This window comes from Oncorhynchus nerka, linkage group LG19 (genome assembly GCF_034236695.1).
Source record: "Oncorhynchus nerka isolate Pitt River linkage group LG19, Oner_Uvic_2.0, whole genome shotgun sequence".
Classification (NCBI taxonomy): Eukaryota; Metazoa; Chordata; class Actinopteri; order Salmoniformes; family Salmonidae; genus Oncorhynchus; species Oncorhynchus nerka.
Window position 1 is genome coordinate 625,322 of NC_088414.1, and position 15,574 is coordinate 640,895.

A 15,574-nucleotide genomic window follows, 5' to 3' on the forward strand; every position below is an offset into this window, starting at 1 on the left:
GTTTGCTATATTGCACTTGTGATTTCATGAAAATTAATTTTTTTAGTAATTTAATTTGAATTTGCCGCTCTGCAATTCAGCGGATGTTGATGAAAATGATCCCGCTAATGGGATAGGTGTGTCAAGAAGTTTTAAGGATTTACTGCATAATTTATTTTATTTGGTCCAAAATTGTTCCCGTTTTTTGGAACACAGAATTGAGACTGAGCGTGGGGTTAATAGATCCAAAGGGATATGTCGAGTTGTTTGGGAACTCGGCTGGGGTGTTCAGAGATTGTTATTTTATGTACACCATTTACTTATCTTTTATATGATCACAGCTGTAACTATTATCCACCTTTACCCAGAGATAACTTTGACTAGAGTTCGATTACTAGTACCTTAAATCTACTGACATGGAACTGCCATGGTCTAGGTCATGCAATAAAATGGAAAAAGATATGTGTTCTTAAAAAGGAAAAAGCAAACATCACACTATTAAAAAAGAGACACACCTCTGTGATGCTGAACTTGCTAAACTCTGCAGAGCTTGGGTGGGAGAGGTGGATTTCTCGTCTTTCAAATCAAACAAACAGTAGAGGCACAGCCATTCTTATCCATAAGCATGTTCCATTCATAATTGACAAAAACATATCTGATCTGTGGGGGAGATTTATTTTGATAAATGGGTCACTGTATGGGCAACCATTTACTATCTTAAACATATACGCCCCTAACACAGATAGTCCTGCTTTCATGTCAAAAATTATAACCCTGTTCAATGAGCATTGTGTTTCCTTTGGAGTGGTGGCTGGAGATTTTAAATGTACCCTCAACCCAACCCTGGACAAATCATCTCAAGTCCCCACCACAAACTCAAGATCTGCAAAGATATTGAACTCTCTTACTAAAGAGATGGGAATGATAGGGCGGCAGGTAGCCTAGTGGTTAGAGCGTTGGACTAGTAACCGAAAGATGGAATCCCCGAGCTGACAAGGTAAAAATCTGACGTTCTGCCCCGGGAACAAGGCAGTTAACCCACTGTTCCGTGGCCGTCATTCTAAATAAGAATTTGTTCTTAACTGACTTGCCTAGTTAAATAAAGGTAAAATAAAAGAGATATCTGGAAAAAAACTAATAGCAAAAGTATCTATGGACTATACATACTACTCTAATGTTCATAACACCTACTCTCGTATACAGTTGAGGTTGGAAGTTTACATACAATTAGGTTGGAATCATTAGAACTTGTTTATCAACCACTCAACAAATTTCTTGTTAACAAACTATAGTTTTGGCAAGTCGGTTAGAACATCTACTTTGTGCATGACACAAGTAATTTTTCCAACAATTGTTTACAGACAGACTATTTCACTTATAATTCACTGTATTACAATTCCAGTGGGTCAAAAGTTAATATACACTAAGTTGACTGTGCCTTTTCTTTAGGCTTTAGAAGCTTCTGATAGGCTAATTGACATAATTTGAGTCAATTGGAGGTGTACCTGTGGATGTACTTTAAGGCCATACCTTCAAACTCAGTGCCTCTTTGCTTGAAATCATGGGCAATTAAAAATAAAATCAGCCAAAACCTCAGAAAAAAATGTGTAGACCTCCAGAAGTCTGGTTCTTCCTTGGGAGCGAATTCCAAATGTATGAAGGTACCATGTTCCACTGTACAAACAATAGTACGCAAGTATAAACACCATGGGATCACGCAGCCGCCATGGGACCACGCAGAGACACGTTCTGTCTCCTAGAGATGAACGTACTTTGGTGCGAAAACTACAAATCAATCCCAGAACAACAGCAAAGGACCTTGTGAAGATGCTGGAAGAAACAGGTCCAAAAGTATCTACAGCGGGGAGAACAAGTATTTGATACACTGCCGATTTTGCAGGTTTTCCTACTTACAAAGCAGGTAGAGGTCTGTCATTTTTATCATAGGTACACTTCAACTGTGAGAGACGGAATCTAAAACAAAAATCCAGAAAATCACTTGTATGATTTTTAAGGAATTAATTAGCATTTTATTGCATGACATAAGTATTTGATCACATACCAACCAGTAAGAATTCCGGCTCTCACAGACCTGTTAGTCTTTCTTTAAGAAGCCCTCCTGTTCTCCACTCATTACCTGTATTAACTGCACCTGTTTGAACTTGTTACCTGTATAAAAGACACCTGTCCACACACTCAATCAAACAGACTCCAACCTCTCCACAATCGCTAATACCAGAGAGCTGTGTAAGGACATCAGGGGTAAAATTGTAGACCTGCACAAGGCTGGGATGGGCTACAGGACAATAGGCAAGCAGCTTGGTGAGAAGGCAACAACTGTTGACGCAATTATTAGAAAATGGAAGAAGTTCAAGATGACGGTCAATCACCCTCGGTCTGGGGCTCCATGCAAGATCTCACCTCGTGGGGCATCAATGATTATGAGGAAGGTGTGGGATCAGCCCAGAACTACACAGCAGAACCTGGTCAATGACCTGAAGAGAGCTGGGACCACAGTCTCAAAGAAAACCATTAGTAACACACTACGCTGTCATGGATTAAAATCCTGCAGCGCACGCAAGGTCCCCCTGCTCAAGCCAGCGCATGTCCAGGCCAGTCTGAAGTTTGCCAGTTTGCCAATGACCATCTGTATGATCCAGAGGAGGAATGGGAGAAGTTCATGTGGTCTGATGAGACAAAAATAGAGCTTTTTGGTCTAAACTCCACTTGCCATGTTTGGAGGAAGAACAACCCCAAGAACACCATCCCAACCGTGAAGCATGGAGGGGAAACATAATTCTTTGGGGATGCTTTTCTGCAAAAGGGACAGGACGACTGTACCGTATTGAGGGGAGGATGGATGGGGCCATGTATCGTGAGATCTTGGCCAACAACCTCGTTCCCTCAGTAAGAGCATTGAAGATGGGTCGTACTGGGTCTTCCAGCATGACAATGACCCGAAACACACAGTCAGGGCAACTAAGGATTGGCTCCGTAAGAAGCATCTCAAGGTCCTGGAGTGGCCTAACCAGTCTCCAGACCTGAACCCAATAGAAAATCTTTGGAGGGAGCTGAAAGTCCGTATTGCCCAGCGACAGCCCCGAAACCTGAAGGATCTGGAGAAGGTCTGCAGTGTGTGCAAACCTGATCAAGAACTACAGGAAACGTATGATCTCTGTAATTGCAAACAAAGGTTTCTGTACCAAATATTAAGGTCTGCTTTTCTGATGTATCAAATACTTATGTCATGCAATAAAATGCTAATTAATTACTTAAAAATCATACAATGTGATTTTCTGGATTTTTGTTTTAGATTCCGTCTCTCACAGTTGAAGTGTACCTATGATAAAAATGACAGACCTCTACATGCTTTGTAAGTAGGAAAACCTGCAAAATCGGCAGTGTATCAAAGACTTGTTCTCCCCACTGTATACCGACAGTAAAACGAGTCCTTTACTGACATAACCTGAAAGCCCGCTCAGCAAGGAAGAAGTCACTGCTCCAAAACCGCCATAAAACGCCAGACTACGGTTTGCAACTGCACATGGGGACAAAGATCATACTTTTTGGAGAAATGCTCTGGTCTGATAGAACTAGATAGAAAAATTGAACTGTTTGGCCAAAATGACTATCATTATGTTTGGAGGAAAAAGGGGGAGGCTTGCAAGCCGAAGAACGCCATCCCAACCGTGAAGCACAGGGGTTGGAGCATCATGTTTTGGGGGTGCTTTGCTGCAGGAGGGACTGCTGCACTTCACAAAATAGATGGCATCATGAAGGAGGAAAAATATGTGGGTATATTGAAGCAGCATCTCAAGACATCAGTCAGGAAGTTAAAGCTTGGTCGCAAACGGATCTTCCCAAATGGGCAATTACCCCAAGCATGCTCCCAAAGTTGTGGCAAAATGGCCTAAGAACAACAAAGTAAAGGTATTGGAGTGGCCATCACAAAGCCCTTGACCTCAATCCTGTAGAAAATGTGCAGGCAGAACTGAAAAAGCTTGTTTGAGCAAGGAGGCCTACAAACCTGACTCAGTTACACCAGCTCTGTCAAGAGGAATGGGCCAAAATTCACCCAACGTATTGTGGGAAGCCTGTGGAAGGCTACCCGAAATGTTTGACATAAATTAAACAATTTGAAGGCAATGCTACCAAATACTAATTGAGTGTATGTAAACTTCTGACCCACTGGGAATGTGATGAAATAAAATTAAACCTGAAATAAATCATTCTCTCTACTATTACATTCTCTCGACATTTCACATTCTTAAAATAAAGTGGTGATCCTAACTGACCTAAAACAGGGAATTCTTACTAGGATTAAATATCAGGGATTGTGAAAAACTGAGTTTAAATGTATTTGGCTAAGGTGTATGTAAACTTCCGACTTCAACTGAACATGATGAGATTATTATGGACAGCCATGCATCAATCATCATGTCACCAGAATAAGATATTTATTGGAAAGGAGTGTGAAGCTCATTACCCTGTGAAGTTCATCATCATGTATTTAATCTGCAGACTAATAAACTGCATGCTTTCCAAAGTCATAGTGGGAGGACCAGACAATATCACTCTGTGGCTCCAATTTACTTCAATATGATGGTTGTTATATCAATATTTTTTATTTCTCGCATAAAAATTATCCCACCTTTTCTAGGGTATTTTTGGGGGTCAATATGTGGAAAGTTTACTGTCAAAATTGCTGATCCCATCAAGCTTGTCATGACATTTTATATCCGAAATGTACTTTACTCGCATAAAAAGGTTGGATAGAAACCTGGTTATTGAAAACCTGTGATTTGAATTGAAGAAAGGGGGATACCTAGTCAGTGGTACAACTGAATGGATTCAACTGAAATGTGTCTTCCACATTTAACCCAACCCCTCTCAATCAGAGAGGTGCGGGGGGCTGCCATAATCAACATCCACGTCCTCGGCAGCAGGGAACAGTGGGTTCACTGCCTTGCTCAGTGGCAGAACGACAGATTTGTACCTTGTCAGCTCAGGGATTCAATCCAGCAACCTTTCAGGTACTGGCCCAACGCTCTAACCACTAGGCTACCTGCCGGGCAGTCCATCAGCTCAGGCGAAGGATATCAAGGATCTGGAAAGACTCTGCATAGAGGAATGATCTAAAATCACTCACAATATGTTCTCAAATCTCATCAAATTCTGCCTGAAAGTGGAATTATGTGTAATTATGTTTTTCAATATGACCTTAACAATTATCTGTAAGGTCTCAGTGAAGCAGTACATTTTAAAACACAGATTCAACCACAAAGACCAGGGAGGTTTTCCAATAACTCGCAAATAAGGGCACCTATCGGTAGATGGGTAAAAATTTTAAAAAGCAGACATTGAATATCTCTTTGAGCACGGTGAAGTTATTAATTACACTTTGGATGTTGTATCAATACACCCAGTCACTACAAAGATACAGGCGTCCTTCCTAACTGCCGGAAAGAGGCCAATGGTGACTTTAAAACAGTTACAGTGTAATGGCTGTGACAGTAGAAAACTGAGGATGGATCAACAACATTTCAGTTATTCCACAATACTAACCTAATTGACAAAGTGAAATTGAAGGAAGCCTGTACAGAATAAAAATATTCCAAAGCATGCATTCTGTTTGCAACAAGGCATTAAAGTAATACTGCATAAAATGTGGCAAAGGAATTCACTTTTTGTCCTGAATACAAAGTGTTTTGTTTGGGGCAAATACAATACAACACATTACTGAGTACCACACCCCATATTTTCAAGTATAGTTATGGGTATGCTTGTAAGTCTTACGGACTGGGGAGTTTTTCAGGATAAAAAAATAAATGGAATGGAGCTAAGCACAGGCAAAATCCTGGAGGAAAACATGGTTCAGCTTTCCATCAGACTCTGGGAGATTAATGAACTTTTCAGCAAGAGAAAAACCTAAAACACAAGGCCAAATCTACACTGGAGTTGCTTACCAAGAAGACAGTGAATGTTCGTGAGTGGCAAAGTTGTTGTCTAGCAACAACCAATTTGACAGAGAATGAATACTTTTTTTTTAGAATAGTGGGCAAATGTTGCACAATCCAGTTGTGGAAAGGTCTTAGAGACTTATCAAGAAATATTCACAGCTGTAATCGCTGCCGAAAGTGTTTCTATTAAGTATTGACTTAGGTGTCTGAATATAGAATATAATATATAGATATTTCTGTATTTAATTTTCAATAAATTAGCAAACATTTTTAAAAACATGTTTTCACTTTGTCATTATGGGGTATTGGTGAGAGGAAAAACAAATATTTAATCCATTTTGAATTCAGGCTCTAACACAAAAAATGTGGAACAAGTCAAGGGGTATGAATGCTTTATGAAGTCACTAGAGTACTGTATGTCTTTTACAACTATACGTGAGTCTTTACAGCTATATGTGTGTACATCAATCAATATAAAGTAATGTTGTGACAGTATATCCTATGAATTATCTCAGTTCAGACTTACAAGCAGAGAGTGACAACTCCATCTAGTTGGGGAAAACACTGATTGTGCAGTTTTTTGTGTCGCATATTCAATGATAATGCTAATGACCAACAATATAATGTCGAGGTATAGGATATTTCTGGTCCTGAAGACAAATTGATCACATATCTAAGTGACTGGCCATGGTTTCCTTAAAATCTTAACTTTGTGGCTTTTATTATAACAATAATAAATGCCCTTTAGCAGACACTTTTATTCAAAGAGACTTATAGTCATGCGTGCATACATTTTTCACATTGGGTGGCCCCAGGAATCAAAGCCACAATCCTGACATTTCAAGCGCCATGCTCTACCAACTGAGCCATACAGGACCACACTAATTGTATTGACGGTACCTTGAATATGAGGGCAAGATGGTTGGAGTGTTTCTCTGCATTCCAGGGGGGCTTGGCACACGACATCTCGATGACGGCACAGCCCACACTCCACACATCACAGCTCCGGCCGTACTGCTGTCCACGTAGCACCTACAGAGTCAACCATACACTGAAGGTGTCAACATATGGACAAATACATTGTTTATTGAATTTAAGCATTTAATGCACGCACCCACTACACACGCACACTTAACTCTACTCCATTCATAGTCTTTAATGTGCAAATAGCAGCAGAATGGACTGAAATGGCCAAGCCATTGTTTTACAACACTTGACTGGGTGTTATTGAGGAGTGGCACAGTTACACAACAGACTTATTTTTGGTGGATGGACACAATGTCAAACCAAAGGATGTGACTCGGCCAACGAGTTAAATTTATCACGGAGCCTCCCATCATGTTTTGTTGGGTCTGTATTTAGTTGCTCTCTTTCTTCATTCTTTATCACGACTATGGCTTCAATTCCGCTAGCTGCTTGAAGCCACTGGACTTGTATGATCACCCGGCTACGCATGCCTTTCTCTAACGTCACCATGCCGTGTCGATTGCTGTTCTGGTTTGTAACTATTGTTTTATTTCACTGTAGAGCTTCTAGCACTGCTCAACACGCCTCGGCTAACAATTTAGTTCCACCCCCCACACACGTGTGACATCACCTGGTTTAAATGCTATTTCTAGAGACAATATCTCTTTCATTATCACTATATGCACAGGTTTACCCCCACTGCATTCACATCCTACTATACCTTTGTCTGTACATTATGCCTTGAATATATTCTACCGTACCCAGAAATCTGCTCCTTTTACTCTCTGTTCTGAACGTACTAGGCGTCCAGTTCTGTTAGCCTTTAGCCGTACCCTTATCCTACTCCTCCTCTGTTCCTCCAGTGATGTAGAGGTTAATCCAGGCCCTGCAGTGTCTACCTCCACTCCCATCCCACAGGCTCTCTCATTTGTTGACTTCTGCAACCGTAAAAGCCTTGGTTTCATGCATGTTAACATTAGAAGCCTCCTCCCTAAGTTTGTTTTATTCACTGCCCTAGCACACTCCACCAATCCGGATGTCCTAGCCGTGTCTGAATCCTGGCTTAGGAAGACCACCAAAAACCTTGAAATTTCCATCCCTAACTATAACATTTTCTGACAAGATAGAACTGCCAAAGGGGGCGGTGTTACAATTTACTGCAAAGATAGAGAGTTCTGTATTACTATCCAGGTCTGTACCCAAACAATTTGAGCTTCTACTAAAAATGTAGCTTTCCAGAAACAAGTCTCTCATCGTTGCCGCTTGCTATAGACCTCCCTCTGCCCCCAGCTATGCCCTCGACACCATATGTGATTTGATTGCCCCCCATCTATCTTCTGAGCTCGTGCTGCTAGGTGACCTAAACGGGGACATGCTTAACACCCAGGCCATCCTACAATCTAAGCTTGATGCCCGCAATCTCACACAATTTATCAATGAACCTACCAGATATAATCCCAAATCTGTAAACACGGGCACCCTCATAGATATCATCCTAACTAACTCACCCTCCAAATACACCTCTGCTGTTTTCAACCAAGATCTCAGCGATCACTGCCTCATTGCCTGCATCCGTAATGGGTCTGCGAGCAAAAGACCTCTCCTCATCACTGTCAAACACTCCCTAAAACACTTCTGCGAGCAGGCCTTTCTAATCGACCTGGCCGGGGTATCCTGGAACGACATTGACCTCATGCCGACAGTAGAGGATGCCTGGTTATTCTTTAAAAGCGCCTTCCTCTCCATCTTAAATAGGCATGCCCCATTCAAAAAATGTAGAACCAAGAATAGATATAGCCCTTGGTTCACTCCAGACCTGTCTGCCCTTGACCAGCACAAAAACATCCTGTGGTGTTCTGCATTTGCATCGAATAGCCCCCGTGATATGCAACTTTTCAGGGAAGTTAGGAACCAATAGACACAGGCAGTTAGGAAAGCTAGGGATAGCTTTTTTAAACAGAAATTTGCATCCTGCAGTACAAACTCAAAAAAGTTCTGGGACACTGTAAAGTCCATGGAGAATAAGAGCACGTCATCCCAGCTACCCACTGCTCTGAGGCTAGGAAACACTGTTACAACCAACAAATCCACTATAATTGAGAATTTCAATAAGCATTTCTCTACAGCTGGCTATGTATTCCACCTGGCTACCCCTACCCTGGTCAACTGCCTGGAACCCTCCACAGCAACCTGCCCAAGCCCCCACCATTTCTCCTTCACCCATATCCAGATAGCTGATGTGCTGAAAGAGCTGCAAAATCTGGACCCCTACAAATCAGCCGGGCTAGACAATCTGGACCCTCTCTTTCTTAAATTATCTGCCAAAATTGTTGCAACCCCTATTACCAGCCTGTTCAAACTCTCTTTTGTATCGTCTGAGATTCCCAAAGGTTGGAAAGCTGCCGCGGTCATCCCCCTCTTCAAAGGGGGAGACACTCTAGACCCAAACAGCTACAGACCTATATCTATCCTACCCTGCGTCTCTAAGGTCTTCGAAAGCCAAGTTAACAAACAGATTACTGACCATTTTGAATCACATCGTACCTTCTCCGCTATGCAATCTGGTTTCCGAGCTGGTCATGGGTGCACCTCAGGCATGCTCAAGGTCCTTAAGGATGTTATAACCGCCATCGTTAAGAGACATTACTGTGCAGCTGTATTCATCGACCTGGCCAAGGCTTTCGACTCTGTAAATCACCACATTCTTATTGGCAGACTCAACAGCCCTGGTTTCTCAAATGATTGCCTCGCCTGGTTCACCAACTACTTCTCTGATAGAGCTCAGTGTGTCAAATCGGAGGGCCTGTTGTCCGGACCTCTGGCAGTCTCTATGGGGGTGCCCCAGGGTTCAAATCTCGGGCCGACTCTCTTCTCTGTATAAATCAATGATGTCGCTCTTGCTGCTGGTGATTCTCTAATCCACCTCTACGCAGACGACACCATTCTGTATACTTCTTGCCCTTCTTTGGACACTGTGTTAACTAACCTCCAGACGAGCTTCAATGTCATTACAACTCTCCTTCCGTGGCCTCCAAATGCTCTTAAATGCAAGTAAAACTAAATGCATGCTATTCAACCAATCATCGGTCGCACCTGCCTGCCCGTTCAGCATTACTACTCTGTACGGTTCTGACTTAGAATACGTGGATAACTACAAATACCTAGGTGTCTGGCTAGACTGTAAACTCCCCTTCCAGACTCACATTAAGCATCTCCAATCAAAAATTAAATCTAGAATCGGCTTCCTATTTCGCAACAATGCTTCCTTCACTCATGCTGCCAAACATACCCTCGTAAAACTGACCATCCTACCGATCCTTGACTTCGGCGATGTCATCTATAAAATAGCCTACAACACTCTACTCAGCAAACTGGATGTAGTCTATCACAGTGCCATCCGTTTTGTCACCAAAGCCCCATATACTACCCACCACTGCGACCTGTACGCTCTTGTTGGCTGGCCCTCGCTTCATACTTGTCGCCAAAAACACTGGCTACAGGTTATCTTCAAGTCTCTGCTAGGTAAAGCCCCGCCCTCTCTCAGCTTTCTGGTCACCATAGCAGCACCCACTCGTAGCACACGCTCCAGCAGGTCTATCTCACTGGTCACCCCCAAAGCCAATTCCTCCTGTGTTAAATAAAGGTGTCGCCTGGTTAAATAAAGGTGTTTCCTTCCTGGTTAAATAAAGTTCTCTGCTGCCACTGACTGGAACAAACTGCAAAAATCACTGAAGCTGGAGATTCCCACCTCACTAGCTTTAAAAACCAGCTGTCAGAGCAGCTCGCAGATCACTGCACCTGTTCATAGCCCATCTGTATACAGCCCATCTATCTACCTCATTCCCATAGTGTATTTATTTATTTAGCTCCTTTTGCACCACAGTATCTCTACTTGCACATCCATACTGAATTATTGACTGTATGTTTTGTTCATTCCATGTGTAACTCTGTGTTGTTAAATAAATGTGCCTACCTGGAACTGCTTTCTTTATCTTGGCCTGGTTAAATAAAGGTCGCAGTTGCAAATGAGAACTTGTTCTCAACTAGCCTACCTGGTTAAATAAAGGTGTTCTCAACTAGCCTACCTGGTTAAATAAAGGTGTTCTCAACTAGCCTACCTGGTTAAATAAAGGTGTTCTCAACTAGCCTACCTGGTTAAATAAAGGTGTTCTCAACTAGCCTACCTGGTTAAATAAACCTGGTGTTCTCAACTAGTAGCCTACCTGGTTAAATAAAGGTGTTCTCAACTAGCCTACCTGGTTAAATAAAGGTGTTCTCAACTAGCCTACCTGGTTAAATAAAGGTGTTCTCAACTAGCCTACCTGGTTAAATAAAGGTGTTCTCAACTAGCCTACCTGGTTAAATAAAGGTGTTCTCAACTGGCCTACCTGGTTAAATAAAGGTGTTCTCAACTAGCCTACCTGGTTAAATAAAGGTGTTCTCAACTAGCCTACCTGGTTAAATAAAGGTGTTCTCAACTAGCCTACCTGGTTAAATAAAGGTGTTCTCAACTAGCCTACCTGGTTAAATAAAGGTGTTCTCAACTAGCCTACCTGGTTAAATAAAGGTGTTCTCAACTAGCCTACCTGGTTAAATAAAGGTGTTCTCAACTAGCCTACCTGGTTAAATAAAGGTGTTCTCAACTAGCCTACCTGGTTAAATAAAGGTGTTCTCAACTAGCCTACCTGGTTAAATAAAGGTGTTCTCAACTAGCCTACCTGGTTAAATAAAGGTGTTCTCAACTAGCCTACCTGGTTAAATAAAGGTGTTCTCAACTAGCCTACCTGGTTAAATAAAGGTGTTCTCAACTAGCCTACCTGGTTAAATAAAGGTGTTCTCAACTAGCCTACCTGGTTAAATAAAGGTGTTCTCAACTAGCCTACCTGGTTAAATAAAGGTGTTCTCAACTAGCCTAACCTGGTTAAATAAAGGTGTTCTCAACTAGCCTACCTGGTTAAATAAAGGTGTTCTCAACTGGCCTACCTGGTTAAATAAAGGTGTTCTCAACAACTGGCCTACCTGGTTAAATAAAGGTGTTCTCAACTAGCCTACCTGGTTAAATAAAGGTGTTCTCAAGCCTACCTGGTTAAATAAGGTGTTCTCAAACCTGGTTAAATAAAGGTGTTAGCCTACCTGGTTAAATAAACTAGCCTACCTGGTTAAATAAAGGTGTTCTCAACTAGCCTACCTGGTTAAATAAAGGTGTTCTCAACTAGCCTACCTGGTTAAATAAAGGTGAAATAATACATTTAAAAAATTTAAAATTCTGAGGCCAAATCTTTCTATCTTGTGTTTGGGGTAGGATATTTAAATGTCAATGGTTTCCGACCAAGATTTTATTTCGTGGCGAAACACAGCCGCCATTATGCAGGCCATTCAGAATCACGTGTCTGCTGGGGAACTGAACTAAAGTGGACCTCAGGGACCTCTTCAAAAAAACAGCCCCCACAGAAGGCTACAGCCTCTGTTTCTTCTTTCTCTTTCAGATCCTCTCCACAAACAGGATACAGAGGATTGAGAGGTTTTGATCTTAGGGCATTCGTTTAAGTGGCAGAATTTTCTAGCTTTATGCTCACAAGCTTCATGTCAGCCATCACACACAGTGTGTGTGTGTCTGAAATGCTCTGTGGCTCTGGTCAAAATTAATGCACTAAATGCCGGGAAGAGAGTGCTAATTCTGACACAGATTTAGTCTCTCTCTGTCATCCATGTTTACCTCGGGGGCCATGAAGGCGATGGTTCCCAGGAGTTGGCCTTGGAACTCCCCTGCTCCAGTGCCCTTAGAGGCCAGTCTGGCAGCAGCCCCAAAGTCGGCTATACGCAGCCTCTGACCTGTGCTGTCAATCAGCAGGTTGGCACCTGGGGGAGAGAGAGAGTGGAGATGGGGAAGGGTAGTTATTGAAGAGATAGGATGTCCTGACCAGTAAAAATCCCAAGCCCTTATTATAGTAAGCCCCCACAGTCAAAAGCTAAAACGTGGAACACATGAATGAGTTTGTTTGTGTCATGGGTCTAGCACATATGGGCTTGCCATCCCCCTTCCTTCAGCTCTGTGACAGGCAGCACAATTTCAGCAGGGATTTCCTGTGTGCTGGAGGTTGATTGTGTGTGTGTGTGTGTGTGTGTGTGTGCACTCACCTTTGATGTCTCTGTGGATGATCTGATTCTCATGGAGGTAGGCCAGACCTCGGAGCAGCTGCCCCGTGTAGTTGATGATCACAGCCTCCTTGAAGGCCCCGTACTTGTTAAGGAGATGGGACACACTCCCACCTGGACAGAACATAGAGAGGATAAACCATAGAGATAGAATTACTATAACCTAGTCATTCTATTTCTAAGGGAGGAACAGTGTGATTGTTATAGGAGGGAGGACAATGTTTCATAGTAGGAGGGATAGGGTCAGAAGTTACAATATCTACTATGACGTTAAACTTCTGGAATTTCTTAATTAGTTACATGAAGTTATTGCAGCTGATACATATTCATCCCATAACTTGAAAGTTCTCTCATTAGTAATACAAGTTCAATTAATACTATACATTTTCAAAAGTAAAAAAATAAATGATGAATGATCATGTCACAAAGTTACAAAGCAGGAAACAATAATCTATCAAATTATATTTAAAAAAACCCCATCTAAATCAAACTGGATTGATTTGAATTGAACAAAGGATGAAAGCGGGAAACGTGTCATCATCAAAGGCACTTACCTGCCATCCACTCTACCATCAGGTTGTAGTTGCTCTTCTCGCAGGTGGCCCCCAGCATGCGGATTATGTTGGGGTGGTTGAGGTGGGCCATCATCCGGATCTCCTCCCTCAGAGCCTCCACCACCTCCTCCTGCTCCGACGATGTGTTCCTCACATACGTCACCTAGATGGAGAGGACACACACACTCATGGGATGAATGATCTGGACATTCTCTTTAAGGGATACATCTCAGTTTGATGTCACTTGTTAAAATTGAATTAACTCTGAAATGGAATCCATAGTGCCTACCTAGAAACAACACCTAGCTCCCAATCCTAGACACTCCTGCAGATCTGAAAGAATTGAATCGGTATAGAAAATATGGTAATAGGTCCCCCTTGCCCTCTGAACGGCTAGGATGAATTTTCACAATATTGCTCATACCTATCCATTTCTATCATATCAACAGGAGTACATAGGGGTTGTTTGGAATTCATCATAGGAGAATCAGCCCTAGGATAGGATCTCTGATTGCCTTGTATGTGTCTCCTCTTCTCACCTGTTTGACTGCTAGCAAGGTGCCAGTGCCCACGTCCTGGGCCTGGTAGCAGGAGGAGAAGGCCCCCAAGCCAATCTGCTGGCCCTTCAGCCACTCGTGGCCCTCCCTGTAGGGCTGCTTTGCTTTGGTAAGGCCAGTCAGAGTCTCTGGGGTCTGGGGGACCATAGAAGACACCATGTCAGTATGCCATCCCATACCAGGGCAGGATACAATGTTGTGGAACACTCAGATAGATATTATGTAGATCAAACATGCATTTCTGACATGTAGCCAGGAATCAGGTCAGTTCTATTTATGACGTTTCTATCTGCAACGTTTCACGTCTGTCGACTGAACGTGGCCTGGGCCTATTGCCTATACACATACAATTAACTGCCAAAATAAAGAAACCCCAACATAAAGGGTTTTAACAGGGCGTTGGGCCACCACAAGCCAGAACAGCTTCGATGCACCTTGGCATAGATTCTACTAGTGTCTGGAACTCTATTGGAGGGATGCGACATCATTCTTCCACACGAAATTCCATAATTTGGTGTTTTGTCGATGGTGGTGGAAAACGTTGTCTCAGGCGCCGCTCCAGAATCTCCCATAAGTGTCCAATTAGGTTGAGATCTGGTGACTGAGACGGCCATTGTAAAAAATGGCCAGCTTCAGTCAGCTATTTAGTGCTTTCTACATAGGCAGTTCAGCCTCCTATTCACAAGACCCAAACTTCTTTAGTTGTTATTGGTCAAGGTCATGCCAGACTGCATTATGTTAGCCTATCAGCAGTTAGTATTCCTGGGACGTTCAGTGTAGCACGAGCAGGGCAGATGCCAGAAAAGTGCTTCAGTCAGCAACTTACTTTCACCATACTGACAGCATTTCATGTTTTCCATCCTACTAGTCTTTCTCCTGTGGTTAAAAATACTTTTGCTGTCTGATATGTTATTGTGCCTGCATCTTAAAGTGCCTTAAGATGTTTATGTCTCGTTGTTTTCGGAGTTCAATATTAACTATTGTTATAACTACCATTTGTATTGAGGGTGTTAGCTAGCTCGCGGTTTCACTAGCGTTAGCTCTAGGATTAACAATTTCATTCAGAATGTATTATGATTTAGCATGCTTATTAGCATTTACCCGTTTGTTAGCATTTCTCATGCATGGTGCTATGCTTGATTATTTTTTATATAGCTCATGCTATATTTAAGCAATAAAGCACGGGGGGTGGGTGTGGTATATGGTCAATATACCATGGCTAAGGGCTATTCTTAGGCAAGATGCAACACCTTTAGCTGTGGTATATTGGCCATATATCACAAACCCCCGAGGTGCCTTATTGCTATTAAAAACTGCTTACCAATGTAATGGCTGTCAGCCAATCAACATTCAGGGCTCGAACCACCCAGTTTATAATCTGGGTTATATTCGTAGACATTTT

At 42.3% G+C, this 15,574-nt stretch overlaps 1 protein-coding gene across 1 annotated transcript in view; it reads right to left on the minus strand.

Annotated features, from left to right (window-relative positions):
- The window catches only part of LOC115147124 (mitogen-activated protein kinase kinase kinase 1-like), a 191,321-nt gene that overhangs the window by 7,117 nt on the left and 168,630 nt on the right, over positions 1-15,574 (minus strand). Inside the window, 5 exon segments of the mRNA XM_065004604.1 lie at positions 6,840-6,971; positions 12,622-12,764; positions 13,044-13,175; positions 13,616-13,778; positions 14,155-14,307. Coding sequence (XP_064860676.1) covers positions 6,840-6,971; positions 12,622-12,764; positions 13,044-13,175; positions 13,616-13,778; positions 14,155-14,307 — 723 coding nt within the window.